The 12,761-nt window shown below is 42.9% G+C and overlaps 1 protein-coding gene across 3 annotated transcripts in view; it reads right to left on the bottom strand.

The window, feature by feature from the left end:
- Positions 1 to 1,174: 1,174 nt before the first annotated feature.
- The window catches only part of LOC144036613 (polypeptide N-acetylgalactosaminyltransferase 10-like), a 32,796-nt gene continuing 21,209 nt past the window's right edge, over positions 1,175 to 12,761 (bottom strand). Inside the window, exons 5-14 of one of the 3 annotated variants that reach the window (XM_077547387.1) lie at positions 9,790 to 9,975; positions 9,232 to 9,415; positions 7,239 to 7,356; positions 4,519 to 4,671; positions 4,222 to 4,443; positions 3,173 to 3,289; positions 2,955 to 3,104; positions 2,671 to 2,850; positions 2,050 to 2,189; positions 1,175 to 1,401 (exon numbers count right to left, since the gene is read on the bottom strand). In XM_077547387.1, the coding sequence (XP_077403513.1) occupies positions 2,686 to 2,850; positions 2,955 to 3,104; positions 3,173 to 3,289; positions 4,222 to 4,443; positions 4,519 to 4,671; positions 7,239 to 7,356; positions 9,232 to 9,415; positions 9,790 to 9,975 (1,295 nt within the window). In that variant the 3' untranslated portion in view covers positions 1,175 to 1,401; positions 2,050 to 2,189; positions 2,671 to 2,685. Of the gene's footprint in view, positions 1,402 to 2,049; positions 2,190 to 2,667; positions 2,851 to 2,954; positions 3,105 to 3,172; positions 3,290 to 4,221; positions 4,444 to 4,518; positions 4,672 to 7,238; positions 7,357 to 9,231; positions 9,416 to 9,789; positions 9,976 to 12,761 lie in introns of those variants that run through there. The other 2 variants (XM_077547390.1, XM_077547388.1) reach the window with 2 other exon arrangements.

Genomic DNA, 12,761 nt, shown 5'->3' with positions numbered 1-12,761 from the left:
TCTCATCATATTATAACAACCTTTTTCTTCATAAAATTCGGACCTCACGAGCCAAAGTAGGCACAGAGGAGTTGACTGATCATCTCAGGATAAGCGTCCATACAACTGCACATGCCAGAGTGCCATCTTTAACACACACACACGCTGTCAGTCAACTGCTTGGACGTAGTGCATAAATCTGGCCGTTCCATCTGTGTGACGTGTGCAGAAAAAGTATGTTGCTCTGTGTAGTTAGCGCTAATGATTCATGACGTAAAGAAGCAGATGTTGAAATGATCTACGCACACACTCTGATTTCACAGTCACACACGTCAGGCGTGTCTCAAAGGCAATTACTGTAAAGCCATTTTTGCCTTTATACATATACAGGTGCTTTTCATGTTTTATAACAGCAATTCACCAAACTTTGCCATCATGACTAAAACTTGAACATGATCGGACAATATCGCGAGAAGTTGGTCTCAATTGACCCGCTTGGAACCAAAATGGCTGACTTCCTGTAAAAGAAAAAAAAAATAAAAATAGTGACAGAGAAAAAAGGGTGCTAAAATATTCCTAAAAACATGATTTGCACCATATTTGAAAAAAAAAAGTCATACAAAAAGAGCCATGAGCTGACTTCAAAAACGGCTTTGCGCTAACGTGTCGCGGTTAAAAGTGTTCCCGTGGCGCTGCTTTGAACACAGCGAGGCGTGTTGAAGGATTTGAGTGCATACGTGAAAAGCGGGTTCCGGTGATCTCCCGTCAGGCCGTGACAACGCCGTGGAGAAGCTGCATGCCGCTAATTACTCGGACCGCCACTCGGGGAATCCTTTGGAATTCAAGACCGCTTTCACGCTCCTGCTTTGTTGTGGGTATGTTTTCCAGATTGGTGAAGCAGCATGTGGCTCATGTTGTCATAAGCTGCTCCAAGTGATAGGGAACAATTGTTTATGTTTGTTGTGTGTATGCTGTAATTGCAATTGTATCTTTATGTAAACAACTTTATTTTTTTATTAATTGCTGTCAACAATTGTATGTTTGTGTCTACACTTGGATGCTTGAATAAATAACTTAATATTTTTTGTAAACAACTGTATCTGAGTAAACAATTGTACGTTGGCTTTTCGCCTTCATTTTTCTTTTCCTTGTACATGCGTGAGTACTTTTGACATGAAAGCAGAAACAAGCCGCCTACAAAGCAATCTCTTTATTGGAGACAATATAAAATGTCCTCTCAACACGTCTCCTCGGCGAAATGAGAGTTCAAAGGCGGCGGTCGAAGAAAACACTGAGGAGCGTCCGTTAGAAACCGAGAGTTTTTTCAGAGAGAGTTCTCCAAACATTTGGACCGGCGCTTTAAAAGACAGCAAACTTCTTCGGAGGGTCTTCGGGGAACCAGCCGCCCCGCTCCGGGACCACCTGGGAACAGATGGCGCTGTTAATTCCGGGGATTTTGTCCCGTATGCACTCGCTAGAAAATTTGAACCTCGTGTTACTTTTCACAAGTTTGCTTATAAGGGGTCATGATTTTTGGGTTTCTCAAAGGAGTGACACCGGCGCCTTCTTTCTTGGCGTCAGGATAAGTACTTCTGTTTTAGGTTAGTCCAAATGGACTCAGTTTAGTTTTTTATGTACGTGTGTGGATCACATAATTGCTGTTACTGCCTGTTACCCCCCCCCGATCAAAACAGGGACATTTATTTGAGGTAGGCGTTTATTGTAGGTTAAGTGGATGACACACCCAATAACTAATGCAGACATGATGGCTAAGTAGGTGCAAATTATTTGAGGAACTAAGGTACACATTTGTTGCCATTTTTGTTAAACTGAGGGACAAAATGAGGCATTTATTTGAGGGAGGTGTTTATTTGTTATAAGGTGACAATGCACCCAGGGACAAAAAGTGGATGGATTTTATTTGAGAGAGGCATTTAATTATTTTAGGTAACAGGATGACACACCTGGTTACAAATATGAGACTAGGGGACAGTTGTTTTTACTTTATTTTACTATTATTTGAGTAAGGCCTTTATTTTTGTTACTTTTTAAAATCTTGCGTGCTCTTACCTTCTTCCTGGTCTCAAGCTCTCACGGCGAGATTGGATTCTTGATGTCGTCATCACCTGTCGGACCGAGCGGCCCCCTGGCCGTGCCTTTTCCACGACTGTTCGTCAAACAGCTCGTTATTCGGCTTTTGTTTTTTTCATCTGTGCAAAGACCAGGTAAGATCAGCTCACCGCTTTAACAATTTAAGGCTCGCACGCACACACGCACCCACATACAAAATAAAAAAATGTTTTTAAAAATAAATAAATAAATAAAAAGGGAGAGCAATGATGATGACATGCCAAATCGGTAAAATTACCGAATAAACAATACTGAGCTCTCCAGAAAAAAAAAAATAAAAAATAATAATTTAAGGCATAGCAAACCCCTGTTTATCGCAGGGGATACGTTCCAGACCCAGTTCTGTTTGTTTGTTTATAATTACCATAACATCTACGCTAATTTCCATTAGCCTGTCTATAAGGATTCACATTATAGGTTAGCATTAAGCTACGGGACTTTCATTAGGCCAAATAATTCTCTTTTGTTTATGTGTTAGTTTTATAGTAAACTTGATCTCTGAGTGAAGAAGTGGGTCTGGAACGTACTGTAAATGGGAGTTTACTGTAATTCTGAACACACCATGCGGGGGTGGCGTCAATCGGTGCCGCGGTTGAAGCGCTCCAGCACGGTGGCATTGGTCCTCTCGAAGCGCCACTGCTGACTAAGCGAAGATGCGTCGCACGCGTTCATGAAGACGCGCCGTTCGCCGGGACTGCTGTCCACGCAGCTGTTGCTCACCGGGTGGTACAAGCTCTTATCCTGAGGGTTCATTTTAAAGAAATAAATCACGAGTAATGAGTAAAAAAAAATCCACTGCTAGTATGTCAAACATGAGTGGAAACAGCGCTACTCTCCAAGCGGACCTTTCGGTAGCGCCACAGTTGGTTTCCTTTCATGCCGTGGCAGTCGTAGAGCGTGACGAGGCTTCTGTGCGAGACGGCGTCAAGGCAAACCTTCCTGGTGTGCACCGGGTCGCCCACGCGGATGTCCTCGCGCCAACCCAGCGTTAACACCTGCGCGTCCAAAGCCAATTTAGCCGCAAACGAGGAAGCCAGAATTCGGCTCGTCTGGAGTGTCTCACCTGTCCGTGACTCCAGGCCACGTCGCCGCGGCTTTTAGCGCAGTTTTCCAGGCGCACGGGGCTGCCCGACACAAAATGTTTGACCTCCATGCACATGCCGCTGCCCGCGTTGCGGATCTGCGGAGAAAACAGGAAGACAGTATCATACCAAAAGAGCCATTTTAGGCCAAATAAATGATCACAAATCTGTCTGAAACCATAAAACATTTGAAGATTGTGATAAAGGAAACAGTGTGTTAGTGTTAGTCTAATGTACTGAGGGCCCAAGACAGTGCGAATTTGAGCTACACCATACAGGAAAAATATGCAGCATCCATGAGATTAATTTTCTTCCACCTTTAATCTTCCGTTTTGTTATTTATTTAAAAAAAAAAGTGTAATTTTGTGTGCTTCGTTTTTCATATATATTTTTTTAAACTTTTCTGCCTCTGTTATATTTTTTACATTTTTGACAATTTTATGAATATATGGTAATTAGCTGCCTCTTCCTCCCTCTTTGGACATTTTATGGCAATTTTTTAAAACTTATTTTCTGCCTTTTTTTGCAATCGATTTTTTGGGATAATTTTGTGGCCATTTCATGGTAAGTTTCGGGATTCCTTCTTCTTCTCGTTTTGGGACATTTTATAATATATTAAACATTTTGTTTTCTGTCTTTTAAAAAAGAAATAAATTTCTGACTGTTTTAGGCAATTTCATGGACATTTTATGGTAATTTTCTGCTTTTCCTCTTTTTTTGGGGAAATTTTTAGGTAATTTTAAAAACTTTTTCATCTACTTTTCATCACTCTTTTTCTGACAACTTTAAAATTTGGACAGAATTTTTTAAAATATTTAATTATTCATTTTTTATTGAAATTATTTCTTTATTTAAATAATATTTTATCTAAAAATAAAGATACATATGTATTTAAAACATAATTTATACTAAGTTTTTTTTTTTAGAGCTCCACAGGAAGCCACATGAGAGAGACTAAAGAGCCACATGTGACTCCAGAGCCTCAGGTTGCAGACCCCTGGATAGCGGAATGGAGTTAAGACCACCCTACCTCGCCCCAGGCAGCGGCGGGGGGCTCCACGGGCGGGTAGTGCTGGGGCAGATCCCAGGCCACCTCGCTCATGAACCACTTGAAGTTCTTGCACGCCAGGCGGCTCCTCAGCTCCTTCTGCGCCGTCATGTCGCCCGCCGACAGGTGGCGGTACTCGGGCCGGCGCCGGTACACGTACTCGGCGTACTCGTCCATCCACACCTCGGCCACGCGCTTCAGGTTCTGGAAGGGCGGGAAACGGGCTGGTTACGCGGCACAGTACGTCGAAACCTGCGTGAGGTGTGAAGCGTTCGTTACCTTGGCTAAACTGATCCCGCCGGGGACCTTGTAGGGGACGTACTTCCTGTAGATGTGTCCCACCCTGGAGCACGGGATGTCCTCCATGCGGCCGCCGCACATCCACAACTGTCGGGAGACAGTTTGCGTTTCAAATTCGAGTTTCAAGCTTGGCTAAAGTTTCAAACAGAAGTAGGGGTTCCAAGTAAGGATATTTGGGTTTCAAATTAAAGTTTTAAGTGTGTTTGGGTTTTAAATTAAACTTTAGCCAAAGTTAGGGTTGGGGTTTCAAAAAGAGGTTGGTAGGTTGCCGAGCCGTGGTTTGGATTTTAAATTATTGCTAGGGTTTCAATTTAAGGTTTGGGGTTCAAATGGGAGTTATGCAAGTGTTTGGGTTTCAAAATTAAGTTCCAAGCTTTGGTTATGAATTCGATTGAGGGTTACAAGTTAGGGTTTCAAGACAGGGTTTAGGTTTCAAATTAGGGTATCTAGCCTGGCTCATGATTTCAAGGAAAGGTATTTATTTCGGATTTCAAGCCTGGGTTAGGGTTTCATTTAAGAATTTGGGTTCCAATTAGGTTTTCAAGTGTGGTTTGAAGTTAGGGTTTCTAGCCAGTGTCATGGTTGCAAGTGAGGGTTTCTATGTTGGGTTTAAAGCCTCAATTGTTTTCAAGTTATGTTTTTGGTTTTCAAACTGCAATTTCATGTCAGAATTTGGGTTTCAAATGAGTCTTTCAATCGTATGCTAAGGTTTAAAATGTGGGTTCCAAGCCAGGGTTTGAATTTCAAATGAGCATATCAAGCCTGGGTTATGGTTTCAAGTTAGGGTTTCTATTTGGGGTTTGGAATGAAGGAGTTTCAAGTCGGGATTTGGATTCCAAATGAAGAGTTTTCAAGTCAGGCTGCAAATGGGATTTCAGCATGAGCAGTAACAGCGTGGCTGTGTTAACATTAGCACTGCACTGCACACGCATACACTGGTGCATGAATAAAAGATGTAGCTGCAAGACAAACTCTGGGCTCAGAAAGCGGACTCGGTCTCTAGTCTCTGCTTGTGTTTGAGTCTTTAAATAAAACATAAAGTAAGGGATGTCCAATCACTTCTTGTTCTATTTGAAATTATTATTTTTTAAATAATAATAATAGCATGGCGGCAGGCAGCAGAACATGAACGGCAATCAATCGCTTCTAGTTGACGCCCCCCCACATGCACTCGCCCGCATTGGCGGACACGTTCATTTGTGTCGGAATGGACGGCCAGTCTGACGACGTTACGTCACCCGCTTTTAATTCAGAAACATGTTTAAAAATTTCTGTTTGTGTTTTTGGGGGCACTAAAACAGATTAAGGGCATTTGTTTGCTGAGTATTAATTGGCTAATTGGCCAAGTATTCCGCACGACTTCTCCGGCCGGTTTCAAGTGGTGACGTTATCTGGCGGTGTGAGCGTGTAAGGCTCGTGGTTCTCATCGCCGGCACGCTGGCAAAATCTCTGAATGGAGGCCGTTGCGTTCGGAGCCAGTGACTGCGTCTCGGGGTTTGTCGGGATTAGCGGGAGAGCCCGCTAATCTCCTCACCTCAGGAGAACGTTAGCGAGAAGCCTATCAGCTAATGGGGATCTTCATAAAGATAGCAAGCCAAATTGAATATCGCGGGGCTAAGTAGACTTAAGCGCTACGCAGCTGGCGCTAGCTAAACGTTCGAACTTAATTGGCGACGGCCGGGCAGAAAAATCTAATCAAAAGAGCTTTTAACACAGAGGTCATCAATTGGTCTGATACTTGAAAATGCTCGATTTGTGAATTTTAGGAACAAGTGTGGAAACTGAGCAATTTCTGCGCCACGTTATCTTTTTTCTTTTTCCTGGGTTAGGCTTTCAAAGCAGCGTTTGCGTAATAGGGCCGACCGATTATATCAGCTGTTTTTAGCGCTTTTCAAAATACGGAGTTTTGTCCGATATAATCTTACTTTCTCAAGAAACAGTAAATGCTGTTCAGTGGATGTATTTTTTTAAATTATCATCTGATTCATTAGCTATCAGAATTTTATTCCCTGCAAAATAAAGGAATTAGCATCGGCCTAAAAAAAAGTCTTTTATGTCGGTAGGGCTGGTTTCAAGTCAGGGTTTGATATTTAAATTAGAGTTCCAAGCTTGGGTTAGTGTTTGAAACTGCTGGCTATGGATCAAGCGGCAGGTGGTAATTAGAAAAACTCCTAAATTGAGACTTTTTTTTTTTAATTAATCCACTGCCATTGACGGCTATAGACGTAAAAAATTAATTTGAACTATTTCTATTAATTTTACACTTTTGTTAATAAGAGTATGAAAACCTAAAAAAAAAATATATTTTTAAATTGTTCATTTAGAACAGATATAGAATTTGTGATTAATCGTGAGTTAATTATTGAAGTCATATGATTAATAACAACTGAAAATTGTAATCGCCTGACGCGATTTAAAAAGAAAAAAGAAAAGATTATTAAAAATTAGGGGCGACAGGTGATTATTATTTTTTTTTATTGTAATTAATCGCATTACTTCACTAGTTAACTCACGATTAATCACAAATTTCATCTGTTCTAAATGTACAATAAAAAAAAAAAAAAAAAAAAAAAAAACAATTCTTGTTAACTCTTGTTAACAAAAGTGGGAAAAAAGGTTAAACTAATAGAATTAGTTCAAATGAATTTTTGACCAGGGAATGAGTTAAAGTCAAGGTAGTAGGCCATAGTAGATTTTACCTTAAAAGAGATCTCGTACTGTTCTCCTCCCCAAATCTCCAGGCCAGGGTCGTACCCTCCTAGCTCCCAGAACCACTTCCTGTCCACGGCAAACAGCCCGCCTGCCATTACTGGAGACCTGCAACACAAAAAGGCACACATTACACACACGCAGCCCGATTATTTAATCATTGTGCTCTTTAGTGGGCTCAGCATCTACAAAAACACGCACTCTGGCAAAAGATCTTAAAATTGTGTTTGAGGGCAAGAGTGCGAGTGCTGTGTTTCCTCCGGGGGCGAGCATGAGCGACTGTTGCCTCCAGATAGAAAGCAGCTTTGAAGAGTGTAGGAAGCAATTAACACGCCGCAGCTTTTGCCAGTCGCGACCCACACCTTGTTAGCTAGTTCTTGCGTGCTATTGTTTGTGCCCGCCGCTACACCTGAACGCACAAATGAGCGAAGCAGGTGCTCCCGCAACTTCACTTCAAAGTCCCGCCAACTTCCTCGATTGATTGCTGAAGCTCAACTTGCCACGTTCCACTTGAACCCCGCAGGATGCTAGCTTTAGTATTTAGCAGTGGGGACAAAGTGACAAAGTGAAGGGAAAATGTAAAAGTTTTGGTTTCAAATTAGGTTTAACTAGAGGTTGAGTGTCAAACCAGGAAAATTAGGGTTTCAAGTCAGGTTTAGGGTTTTAAGTCAGGGCTTGGGTTTCGAAATTTAGGGTTTTCGGCTAAGAGCTTGAAACAAGTGCTTGTGTTATAAATGAGGGATTCAAGCATAACTTAAGGTTTGAAACCTGCATTTGGATTTCAAGTTTGTATTACAATCCTGGCTTAGGGTTTGAAACCAGGGGTTAGGTTTCAAATTCAGATTCCAAGCTTGTGTGGATGCAGTTTCCACAAATCTTCACAATTGCTTGTCTCTACGTTTTTCATGGTCGGTTATCGTAAACACACAAAGCAGAGCATCCTTTATATCCTACAGGCAGTTGCCATGGTTACGTGCGTTTCATCAGGCGTCGGCGTCTTCCGGCAGGTACTCCGCTCTGGCCAAAGTGGTCCCTGAGGAGGCTCAATTAAAGGCACGAGCTGGTGCAGACGATCGGCCTGTGGGGTCCCCGCGGCGACGCATGCTCATGACAAAGCGGCGCTCATATCGACTGCACGGTTAGCCTGCTCGTGACGCTCATGCAAGCCGGTGTTAAATGAAACCAGTTGAGTTTCAAATTACGATTTTAAGAGAGTTTTTGCTTTTTAATTTAAGTGTTTCAAGGCAGGGCTGGGGTTTCAATTTATGGTTTCAAACCAGGCTAGTAGCTTGAAAAAGGGTTTGGATTTCAAAGTAAGGTTTTAACATCAGGTTTGGGTTTCAAATTAGAATCTCAAACCAGGATTTGGACTTCATATTAGGGCTTCAAGCCTGTGTTAGAGTTTCAAATTAGCGTTGGGTTTGGGTTCAAATTACGGTTTCAAATCTGAGTAAGGTGGTGAATTACTGTTTCAATCTTAGGCTTAGTTTTCAAATCAGGTCTTTAAACCTGGTTAAACGTTTGGGTTTTAAATTTGTGTTTGAAAATTGGGTTTGACTGGGTTTGTGGTTATTTTTCACACTTGTATGACCGTTAAATGGAAAATATTTAGTGTATTTCTTTTTGCATTTTTCCTCTGCGCACACATTGTGTACAAATCAGAAGTCAATGTTTTCCTGTTTTGAGAACGGCAGCCCCACTGTACGCCTGCTGCAATGTCAGCCATCCTCCCCCTCAAGCCCGCATCCTTGTGTCAGGAGACTTATTTCCCAGACGTCAATAGGACAGAAAAGGCGACATTTTTATCAGAGTGACCTTGTCTCGTTGTCAGCCGGCGTTCCACGTATGCGCCGGGGCGACCACAGCTGTCACGCTGTCCAGATAATCAAAAAAAAGCCCAGAAATGCCTCAAAAGTGCACATTTGAAAGGTTATTGTTGGGATCTGTTTTCCGATTCGATTTCATACGAAATGCATCGCTTACTCAAAGGGCTCGCTGGGGTCGTCCTTCTGCAGCCGGGCGGGGATGGGGATTCGCTTGTAGTACATTTCCCAGTCGAAGGCACCGCGCATGGCGTCGCCCGCCTGCGCGTCGTAGCCGAAGTTGTCGTGGTCGATCACGTCGATCATCGGGCACACCACCGTCTTCCGGTTCTGGGCGATTCGGTCTGAGACAATGACAACACGTGAAAATGTACTTACTAGGTCAGTGACAGGTCAAGTTAAACTAAAGTCCAGGTAAGCGACCATTTTTTCTGGTTTTAATTTTTTTTAAGTATACACAGGCAAGTTTACCTGATGGCTGGCAATTTTTAATTTTGTCTGTCTGCTACACATTCACTCAATATTGGTCAAAATAATCGTGATGGTCATTTTGGCCATAATGGTGCACCCCCTTAGAAGAATCTACTGGAACGCTAGTCACTAAAGATGCCATCTCCACATAACTCTCTATTTTTTTGGCTTTGCTTCTGTGCTGCTGTTTTGGTTAGCAACATAACTGAAATGGTCCCCGCAATCAAAAGTACATTTCGTTCCTCACCGAGTAGCGGAGGCAGCCAGTTGACATTGGCCTCGCAATGCGAGTCCAGGAAGGTGATGACCTGGGCCTTGGCGGCGGTGGCACCCAGCAACCGGGTCCGGATAAGACCCTCCCTCTTCTTGGTCCTCAGGATGCGCACTTTGGGTAGCCGGTCCATGTACTCCTCTAGCGCTGCCTTCAGGTGCTCTGTGGGAAGGAAAAAAGGTTGTTGTACTTGGTTTTATTTGGCTTTGTTAAAGGTTAAATAAATACATTTTCATTAAACATCACAGTGTGACGTCTTATAGTGTTCAACTTGAAACATACGACAGGCCACAACTGACCCCAGGTCAGACTTCGGACACCGGTGTAATGTTCCACGCTATAAAAAGTGACATTGCCGTGAAGGACAGAAGGGCTTAGCACGGTCAAAGCTGTAAAGGGGAAAAAAAGGCTCCTCTAAATCAAGGCGGGGAAAAACTGAGCATTAAAGCCTGAATGGCAAATTAATTCTCTCATGAGACGAGACCCTGGAAAGGCGGGCGTGGGGGGGGGGTGGTAAGAGCAGAGCGTTTAATTGTGATTGGTTCATTTTCCCTCCAAAATAAATTGGAATATGGCTCAAAGTGTTTACCCAACACAAGGAGATGATTAATCACGCTAATGAGCTTGCGAAAAACGGCAGCAAACACATTAGTCTCCATTAGATAGTCGGGCGGCGGATGCGGCGGTCACTGAGCATCTCGGATGGCAGGGAGGGTGGCTGGTAATAAGGTAGACAGGTAGATAAGAATGTATATAGAGGTGGGTAATAGGGTATAGGTGGGTAGACGGGTAGGTGGGCGGAAAGACAGTAGCTAGGCAGCTAAGAAACTACAGTAGGTAGTCAAGTATAGCGTGATATTATATTATTGACACAAGGATAAGCAAGAGTTTAACAGCTGAGATAACCAAAACAGCAGCACCTACCGATGTAGACGTGGACAAAATACAAGCCTAAATGATTTGAATCAGTCATCGCATAGACCATACCAGACCAGACAGCACGTCTGCATAGTTTCTTTCCCCGCCTGCGGACGCATGTGTTTCTTCAGCGGGATTAACACAGGACACCCAGCACGGGAACATTGAGATCAGAATTTATCTTCAGGGGCTGGCGTTACACCAAGAAGAGGGGAGGGGGGGAACACTAAAAGAAATATTTATTCACTCCCTAAAAAAAATGTCTGGGATTTGTGTCTTTACACTGCATTCAACTTTACTGAATGAAACACATTCTCTATTGGGTTGTAGTCAGGTGACAGGCTTACCCAGGCAGCTTCATTGTTTCCACCCCATTTGAAAGAAATCAATACTTTGTCAATGCTGCACAATCAAGAGGAAGCACTTGAAGGTGGAACATGTCGCCACTTTGTGTCTCCTTAATCGTCGCTATTATATCGTCAGAAGCGACCAGGCACGGAGTGGACATGGAGACAAAAAAAATCTTGAAGTCCTACTTTTAGACTTGCCTGGGCTTCATTCACTGATACACTTTATGCTATATAAATATAAATATGCTATAAATATAGATATACAAACATGCAATTTAAAGAAATGAAATGTATTTGTAAAATGCAATTAAGCCAAAAGACACATAAACTGTAGTATCCGTATGTTGACAAGTGCCTCTAAGGGGTGTGGCCTAGTGAGTGACATCTAGAGCTCTGGCTCCAGCTCGGGTTGGCGGTTAACCAAAGAGTATTTTCATCATATAGCATTCAGCTGATCCAAGATCCTTGAGAGTGTTTTCATTCTGTACTTGTGTCTTTTAACTGTCCTATTTAACTCATTCGCTCCCAGCCATTTACACTGAAGCAAACCCCTTTGCTCCCGGCTGTTTTACCGGATTTTGACTGATTTTGCAAGGTCCACAGAATATTGTGTTCTATTGCTATAAAAACATGGAACCTACAAAAAGAAAGATTAGAGTCTCTTCTCTCATCAGGAAATATATATATATTTCTATGTGTTTACGTTTTGCAGCAATTAGCATTAGAATATAGCTAAGTTTCATCATTATTTACAAACCTGTTTAAAACACTGGGGAAAGAGCTTGTTGCAGCATGGCCCTGGCTAATCTCTTACACTCTGTTGCTCCCTGCTGGCCGTTTTTGTAATAACTACCATTGCTTTAAGTGACCTCTTCAGGTCAGAGACTGCATTCAAAGCCTTTTCTATGCGGTCTTGCATAAAAAAAAAACCCGCCTAAATATGTTTTTGGGACCATGGCAATATTTAAAATAGAACATTTTTATATGTTTTTGGGAGCAAATCAATTCATAAAAGTGCATCCGTAACGTCTTCTGAAAAATCAAGCAAGTGATGACTCAGAACTCCTAAGCTGTGACACCCGTGGGTCAAAGTAAAGTAAGTAAAGTACAAATACCTGAAAAACCTACGTAACTACAGTATGTACTTCCCCCTGATTATTTGCAGTAAAACAACACTCATTTTCGGACCAATTGAGTAATTGGATTATTCCCAGAAACACACAGGACAGGAATTACTGCTCCTACGTGATGCCGTAGGCGGGCGATGGTGGCGTCAAGGGCTACGCGGTGGGTGTTGTTTACCATGCGCGTAAACCACCTCGCCCCTACACAAAGACATTAGAATCGATCGGCACCCGCTGACATCGGCTCTGCATCTCTCACAAGCGCTGTAGCTCAATTATCTGCTCATGTCACGTCGCATCACATGCCGCCCTCCCGCCTTCGCCGTCACACTGTGCCGAGCGCCATTACCTCATTATCTAAGCCACACACACACGCACGCGATGTTCTCGCACAGACTGATGAATAAACATGCCCAATGTTAATTTTTTTCGCAGCTGTCTCTCCACTTTCCCGCCTCCTAAAGATCATTTCCCATCGCCGCAGCCGGCGGAGGCCGAGGCCCGGTCCGAGTGTCTCTTGACAGCAGCTTCTCGGCATCGAAGCCCTCACACCCAC

The sequence above is a fragment of the Vanacampus margaritifer genome, chromosome 16 (assembly GCF_051991255.1).
Source record: "Vanacampus margaritifer isolate UIUO_Vmar chromosome 16, RoL_Vmar_1.0, whole genome shotgun sequence".
Classification (NCBI taxonomy): Eukaryota; Metazoa; Chordata; class Actinopteri; order Syngnathiformes; family Syngnathidae; genus Vanacampus; species Vanacampus margaritifer.
The sequence above is the reverse complement of the archived record's forward strand: the minus strand, read 5'-3'. Positions and strand labels throughout refer to the sequence as shown.